Consider the following 8118-nt stretch of genomic DNA (forward strand, 5'->3'; position numbering starts at 1 on the left):
CTGAAGTGCGGTGCCCAGAGCTGGACGCAGTACTCCAGCTGCGGCCTGACCAGTGTCACATAGAGGGGGAGGATCACCTCCTTGGACCTGCTTGAGATGCATATGTGGATGCATGACAAGGTGCGGTTGGCCTTCCTGACTGCGTCCCCACACTGCCGGCCCATGTTCGTCTTGGCATCAGTGATGACTCCAAGATCCTTTTCTGCCTCTGCACTGACGAGAAGGGAGTTCCCCAGCCTGTAGGTATGGTGCCGGTTCTTCCCCCCCAGGTGCATCACCTTGCACTTGTCGGTGTTGAAACCCATCCTGTTCTCATCTGCCCAGCCCTGTAACCTGTCTAGATCTAGTTGCAGCCTGTCCCTCTCCTCCAGCGTGCCCACTTCTGTCAGAAGGCAGCTACTAAAGCCAACCAGACTGGCAGTGCTGACCTAGGCTTTCCAGAATCTTTTATTAAGGCTCCTCACAAGAAACTGAAGTAAACTGAGGCCATGACTACATGGTAAATATCCCATGCCCAGCAGCAGCCGCTTCAGGGCAGCATCCAACTAAATGAGATACAGCGTGTAGTAGGGGAACCGGGCAGTCAATATCCTGCTCCTATAAAAGGTTGTCAGTATATGCTCAAGGGATCCCAGGCAGCAGTGCTAATTAGCTGGTCTAATACCTTGCACAGACACGACAGTTTAGAAGCCAGTCCATGCAGCCCATGTGAAGGCACTGCCACGGGGGACAATGATGCCACCATGCAGGTGCCTTATTAGGGGGCGTGAAGAAGACCTGCCCCTGACCATAACTTGGCTGAGATATGGAAGAAAAGGGAAGATGAAGTGTTCTGTTGTGGGTCAGCAGCAGATGTTTCTGCCTGGACTGTGGTTTAATGTAGTATAATGAACAAGGAAAGGAAGGGAGCAGCAGCAAGGGCTATTTAGCTTGGACAAGACAGAGAGGGCACTGAAGGAGCTGGAGGGACTGGACAGCACAATAGCTGATGGGATTTGGGGTCAAGAATCGGGGTGCGGGAAAATGCATGCTGAAACCACCCTTACACTCCATGGTTAAGCAAGCCCCTGCCACAACGGGAAAAGGCATGGCTACTGCTGCAGGAAGATCCATGGAAACCTTTGCACTCAGGCATGAGACAAGATACTAAATCTGGCCCATGGCCACAAGCCTCATGTGGCTGTGCATGGGTAAGCTGGGAGCTGCTAAAGATCGGCAGTCTGGAAGATCTCCTCCAGGAAGCCCAGGCACAGTCCTGCTCCTCCCCTGCCTCCTCACACAGCTGTTCGGTGCTCTTCTGCAGGCTGGGCAGGGGCAGCGGTTGGCCCTCGCAAGTCAATCACTGTCACTTTGCAGTGCTCACCCAGCGGAGCCATGAGGATGTCGCCTTTCGGGATTTGCTCAGCAGGCCCCACTTCCTGCTCCTCCTCTTCCTCTCCCTCTCCCTCACTCACATTAAAGACAAGCTTCAGCTTCTTGGGCTGCATCAAATTCATGAGGATCACGGCCAGCCCCAGCAGGAAGCACAGCAGCCCTGCAATACAAGGTGGGGAGACTAGTTACAGCCTGCCGAACCAGACCTCCTCTAGACTGCTCTAACACTCTGCCACCAGAGGGATCCCAATGCCTGTCTGATCCTCTCGAGAGAGCCTGCTAGCACCTGGGCTGTGGAAAGCAGCTGCTGCACAGCGCAGCCAGTGAGGCCAGAACAGTGCGGCTTTGCAGAGATCTTCCTTCGTTTTGTCTAATTGTGTCAGGCAATTCTCTGCAGCATCCTCTCTGCTATTCCTCATGTACCCAAACTTCTTGTTCCCTTTTCTGATTGCTGGTGAACTGGCATCACTGAGCTGTCTACAGTGACTCCTCAGTCCCTATTCTGGGTGTTTACAGTCAATTTAAAACCTAGCAGTGAATCTGATTGGTAAGCATTACAGTACTTTTTGCTGAGTCCATGATAGTAGCATGGATGCCATCTGCCATTAGGGCACCTGTGAAGATCCTAACACTCTTCTTCAGTCTGAACTCTCCTAAATATGTTGGGATCATCTGTAAATAATGCTACCTCACTGCTCAGATCTTTATTCATTTCCTTGACAACAAGCATTAAACCAGCCCTAGATGCACTGCCCAAGAGGTAAATATTAGCTGAGGTGACCAGACCAAATCTTGCGCTCAACTCAGAAGAGTGAGAAGCACCTTCCTTGGAAGTGGGCACGGATTATGGGCTTGGAGTTCTAACACTGGCCCTCTTCCACTGACGTGCTCCTAAACTGAGACATCCAGGTTAATGGGATTCTTTGCCAGCAGAAAGCAGAAATTTATTACGACAGTGCAACGTTAGAAACCTATGATTTAGCCAAGTTTGCATTTAATCAAGTTGAAGGATGCAGCTGGCCCCAGGACTACAATCCTGATATATCTGCCCAGAATCACAGCCCAGGGGCCATCTTGATCCTTATGGACAATCTGATGCTGCAGTTGGTGTCACACTATTCCTTCCACTAAGAAATATTGGTAGACACCTTATCAAAGCTTCCTGGGAGCCGGAAGCCAGCTTCACCTCTTGGGACCATTTGGATTCTCCCACACAATCAGTTTTTGGTGGACAAGTGAAGGTTTGGGGCACCTAACAGCCTTTGTTTCTGTCTGTTCTTTACTTGATTCTGTGTCATGCAGCAGCCCTGGGAACTAACCTGTGGCTAAGGTCAGCCAGAAGGATCCCCCATAGCCAATCTGCAGGGAGGCTGAACCGAACCGGATGTTGCACATTGGGAAGTGCCTGGCGACAGTGAAGAAGAGCAGCGAGCAGATCAGCAGCAGTGCCATGAGTATGAATATGTAGCCCCCGTACAGCAGGATGGGCATGGAGAAGAACACGTTGGAAATGAGCCAGGTACAGAAGGCTGCCCTGTGAGACAGGAATAGGACTGAAAGGACAATCTCTCCAGACACTGGCAAGCATGGTTCTCATTACCCAGGCCCTTGGGTGATCACTGCCAACAGTTCATAATAAGAATGATAATTATGTGACTTATTATGGAAAGATTGCATATCCACTTCTGCACTAGTGCAAACAGCTGTGTGTAGCATGAAAACTAGTCACCCATCAAAGAGCTTGGATGGGATGGGGGCTCCCATCTCCAGTTCTACACAAAAACCACAAGACCTTTCATAACCAGCCAGGTCTTGTTCTTCTCTAAGAGACAGCACCTCCTCCAGCCCCCTCTTCAATGCACTCATTCATTACTAACAAGGACAAGCTGCTGAACACAAGCTGTGGGAGCACCTAGAGTTCTCCTTGAAGGCCTCCCTTATAGAACAGATCTGAGCTGACTGTACTTAGCTTATAACATGCTACCACTTCAAGCCTTGCACCCAAAGAAAGATACTGTGACTAAGTACCTTAATAAGAGAACCTGGGTAACTCTGAAAGCAGTTCACACCTGGCATAACCTGCTTGCACAGTGCACAGCCAGGCAGCCCATGCAGTTTGTGGATAATGAAATCAGTCCTTGGATGATGCTGCAGTGAGCCACACAATGTACGTTAGAAAGCCCCTACAGCTCTTTGTCTGACCTATCACCAAACAGGGATCCTTTCCCTCACAGCTGGTTCTGCTCTGACAGTGCAAGGGGGAAGGGAAAGGAAGGGCTCAACATTTTGCTGTGCCTTACCACAGTGTGAGGGAGGCATAGTGGCCGGAAATGCGGTACTGGGCGTGCACACCACAGGGACTGTTCGGGGTGAACTTCTCTGCCACATACAGGATGGGACGGGGGAGCCCCCGCTCCAGGCCCTCATTGTAGCTGAGGCCATAGTCCTCTCCAAAGCTCCAGGAAAAGTGCTCGTTGTAGCTGATGGTTTCATTGATCTGATTCACTGGATTTCCTGCCAAAACAGCAAGGTCTGCTCAGCCACTTAGGCAGAACAGAGCTTCCCTGGGGCTCTGGGACTAGCAGAGGGTCAATAATTATCCCCTAGGGCACAGGTAAGCAATGCTGCTCTCCCTTGCCTGAAGTGCCACTACTCTGCCCCAACAGAGCTCCCTTCCCAGGAAGGCGAGACACCCCCTTTGTTTCCTCACCACTCTTGAGCTAAAAAATGGGACTCACCCACTAGTGTGACATTGATGCCGGCCAAGCCGATGTGCAGCCCGATGTTCGTGTTCACCACGGCATTGCTGAAGAACTTGTAGGAGGTGCTCACTGTCACCTGGCCAGTCTCCCAATCCCTGGTGAAGTTAACACCTGTGAAGACTGCAGTGGTTAGTCAGAGCTTCTCCACTCTAGACACAGGCAGCTTCCACGCATGGATGACTAGTGACAAGCTTCTAGCTCATGCTGTAAAAGGACTTGGCACTGAAGACCACCAGTCTCTTCAGTGAGCACTGCCATTTCCCCGAGACTGTGCTGAGGGCCAGGTTGAGGCCAGGGGGACACCAGAGCCCTGCAGTACTGCGTGCCTCAAAGGGAACTCACTGCAGCGCAAGCTGGAGGGGCTGGCTGGCTAGCCCTAGGGCTGAAGGCCTCTGGGCGTCCATGTATCATGTACATCCCTACCCACTGCCTGACCATATCCTATTCAGCAGAAGGGGCAGCTTGCTCTCAGGGCCTGCTCAGCTCCCAGCCCTCTCTGATGAGATGTAATAAAGGGGCTGGTGTGCTGGGGTTTATGACGTAGATGCCCACATGACTGGGGCTAACAACTCGTTTTACAAAGGTCACCAAGCAGATGTCACATGGCAACAGGCTTTGTACTCAGTCAGTGACCTAGAGGTGACCCTTGCATCTCACTGTCAGTCTCCAAAGTAGAGCTGCTTTAATTATTTGCTGCTAATAAATTACCATGCAGATGTCAGCCTTTCTGCCGCCTGCTAATTGCTTGGCTGGAGAAAGTGCCTTGATTATCACTCAGAGAAAAGTACCAGCTTTCCTAGAAAATCCAAGTATTATCTGTCCTGCAATTCACAACTGCTCTTTTTTCCTCCCCTTTCTCTCCTCCCCTGCAGGGGAGCACAGCAATCCTTTCCCTTGGTCTTTCCTGCTTTGTCCAAGTCCGCCCCCACTGCCTGGTAGTCTGTGGGAACCCAGGCAGCCAAGTACTCACTGAGAATCACTGCTCCAATGAAGAGGCTGGTGACCACTCGCAAGATCCAGAAGGACCTCTGTGGGAAGGACAGGACAGAGGTGCAGAGACTAGTTCAGGTGACCAGTGGCATGCAAAAGATGGCTCCTTTTGATGAAGTGCTCTTTGTTCTTTTGGGAACTGAACACAAGGGCATGTTTTTTGTCCATGGGATGGACAACCTCAAGGCTTGATTGCAGCTAGGGCTGACCAAGGGGCTGCTATGCTCAGATTTTGGCCTGAATATTCATCCTTTGCGGGTGGTTGCATCTGACAGTGGGTCTAGGCCTATACAAAGATGTGACCAGGAGCAACTTACAGGCTGGGGAACTCTCTTCTCATCAGCAGAGGCAGAAAAGGATCTTGGAGTCATTGTAGACTCCAGGATGAACATGGGCCACCAATGTGGGGATGCAGTCGGGAAGGCCAACCGCACCTTGTCGTGCATCCACATATGCATCTCAAGCAGGGCCAAGGAGGTGATCCTCCCTCTCTATGCGACACTGGTCAGGCCACAGTTGGAGTACTGCGTCCAGTTCTGGGCGCTGCACTTCAGGAGGGATGTGGACAACATGGAGAGGGTCCAGAAGAGGCCACTCACATGATCGGGGGCAGCAGGGCAGGTCTTACGAGGAGAGGCAACAGGACCTGAACCTGTTCAGCCTCCACAAGAGAAGGCTGAGAGGGGATCTGGTGGCCATCTACATACTGGCCAAGGGGGATCAGCAGGCACTGGGAGAGTCCCTGTTCCCCCGAGCACTACTGGGGGTAACAAGGAATAACGGCAATAAGTTGATGGAGAGTAGATTCAGACTGGATATCAGGAGGCGCTACTTCACAGTCAGGGCGGCTAGGACCTAGAACCAACTTCCAAGAGAAGTGGTGCTGGCTTCTACCCTGGGGGTCTTCGAAAGGAGGCTAGATAGACACCTTGCCGGGGTCGTATGACCCCAGCATGCTTTCCTGCCCATGGCAGGGGGTCAGGCTTGATGATCTGCTCAGGTCAGAAGGGATCTATGAAACTATGAAACTTTGGGAGCCAGGCCCCAGATCTGGGGTTTGGGTTCACCTGTAGATAAATCCAGGGACTTTAAGGCTAGGTACAAACGTTCCAAAAGTCTGAGGTGGAATCAGTCTAAGTGATGCGATTTTCTGTACATGGCATAGTTTAGACCAGTAGCAAACAGAACGCACATTCGCACTTTTGGAATGGGGAGGGGATCAAATTGTAGACCGGCTCTACCATTTTTAAACCAGTATGTGCATGTCAAATTTCTGTTCTGTTACAGATATAGACTGGTTTCCAATAACTTATACCGGTAAAAGCTTAACGTCTTGGCCTATAGGTCCCAGGTCCCTGCCTGCAAAGAGGCTTTAGTATAGTGCCCATGGTCTCGCTTGCCCTTTCCACACCCTTGTGTAATGAGATGGATGCCATGGGTGGCTGCCATTGAATGGCCATATCCTGTCACTGTGGTGGCTGACGTAACACCCCTACCTTCCTCCAAGGTAGCTAGTGACTCAGTGTATGAGTAACACATCTACCTGAAGTCTCATGTACCCTCAGTGACCAGTCCAGCTGTGTCACTCTGCTCCAGGACAAAGGAGAGAAGTCATTGCCTCCTTAGCACTTTGTGGGGCCTGGAAAGTCTGTGCTCTCCACCCAGAATCATATTGCTGGACTTTTTCCCTGTGGGAGATTTCATGCATAGACAGCATACAGTGCAGTCCTGGCCCTTCAGTCTGTGTCTTAGCCCATTGTGGGGAGCTCTCTCTGCACCAGCCAGGAGAGCAGGGGGAAGCACTAAGGAGTGGTGCTGCCTCACTTACCCCTTTGCCTTGGATGCCAGGCCAGATGATAATGAAAGCAGCGAGCACAGTGGTGAACACAGAGATGATCACAGCCCAAGATGTGTCAAAAGGGAAGGCTGCCTCGGACTTGGGGTAGAAGGGAAAAGAGCCGTCGAATAAGGTCATTGTGGCACCCAGGCAAGACAGGAAACCTGCAGACACTAAAGGAGCAGTGAGTGAAGCAAACGGTCTCTGGATATTCCTAATCCCAGGAGGCAGGGGGACATGCCTTCAGTCTGCTCCTCTTCTCCGAGGAAACATCACCTGCTGTTCCAGACCTAGGCCACCCTCAGCCCCACGTCAGAGACCCCTGCTATAGCACTGCTGACGCTGGGCCCCACCAAGAGCTCTGCCAGTACACCTCAGTGGCAAGCTACTGTTGTCCTTCAGAGTTCATGGTAATACAGAAGTTAATGCATGTGTGTGAGTGCATATCTGTGTACATGAATATGTGTATGTGTGTGTGAGAGAGAGAGAGTTTTAAAGTTATTATGGACTAGAGTTGGGGACACAGTATCATGGGGCATAGTGCTATCATAAGCACTAAAAATCATCCTTCAAAGAAGCACACCTATTCAAGAGCTTTACAAGACATAAGCCTGGACAGGCCACCCATTTATACTTGTACTTAGATGTAATATAGCCATTGGACAGATCCCTTGACCTTGTCAGTAGTATCTCTGTCTGCCAACTGAAGGGGTATTTGAGGTGCCTCAGGTAGAGACTCTGTGCACAAATTCACTTAATCCACCCTGAGCAACTTCCCAAAAAGACCTTTTCCCATTTCTGAATTGGTTCTGTGCAACAGGTGTGGCCAAAAACCTTCCTGGAAATCAAAAGGGCTAGTTTGAACAAGGTACCTTTAGAAAAGAGACAGTAAAACAATGTTTCATTTTGAAACAATCTCTCCTGTGTCTTGTGAGTTCTTTAAATACAAATATGTCAAAATGCCTCCAATACCACACGTCCAAGTTAAAAAAAAAGGCCTGGGAATTGCAGTGGTAATGGTAGCAGGCTTTGTGGAGGGTGCAAATGAGGCAGCCAACCTAGTGCCATTGATAAAATGCAAAGCAAGAGTCATCTATAACCAAGGAGAGATGGATTTTTCTCTCTGGGATTCCTCCTCTTGAACCAGGTACTGCT

General features: G+C 50.6%; 1 protein-coding gene across 1 annotated transcript; it reads right to left on the reverse strand.

The window, feature by feature from the left end:
* Positions 1–1166: 1166 nt before the first annotated feature.
* On the reverse strand, positions 1167–7209 carry LOC109288380 (dual oxidase maturation factor 1-like). The gene is made up of 5 exons (XM_019503859.1): positions 6955–7209; positions 5107–5164; positions 3675–3888; positions 2694–2908; positions 1167–1534 (listed from the first exon to the last, which is right to left on the reverse strand). The coding sequence occupies exons 1-5, from the start codon at positions 7099–7101 to the stop codon at positions 1275–1277; spliced, it is 894 nt and encodes a 297-aa protein (XP_019359404.1). The 5' UTR covers positions 7102–7209; the 3' UTR covers positions 1167–1274.
* Between the last annotated feature and the right edge of the window lie 909 nt (positions 7210–8118).

This window comes from Gavialis gangeticus, unplaced genomic scaffold (genome assembly GCF_001723915.1).
Source record: "Gavialis gangeticus isolate Ggan-Ray unplaced genomic scaffold, GavGan_comp1, whole genome shotgun sequence".
NCBI classification, from domain to species: domain Eukaryota; kingdom Metazoa; phylum Chordata; order Crocodylia; family Gavialidae; genus Gavialis; species Gavialis gangeticus.

Bases quoted from the DNA above. Each gene is read 5' to 3' on its own strand.
- LOC109288380 (XM_019503859.1), bottom strand. From the start codon at position 7,101: ATGACCTTATTCGACGGCTCTTTTCCCTTCTACCCCAAGTCCGAGGCA. The intron at 5,165-6,954 runs GTAAGTGAGGCA...TCCTTCCCACAG, and splicing joins CTGGCATCCAAGGCAAAGGG to AGGTCCTTCTGGATCTTGCG. The intron at 1,535-2,693 runs GTTAGTTCCCAG...CTTGTATTGCAG, and splicing joins CTGGCTGACCTTAGCCACAG to GGCTGCTGTGCTTCCTGCTG.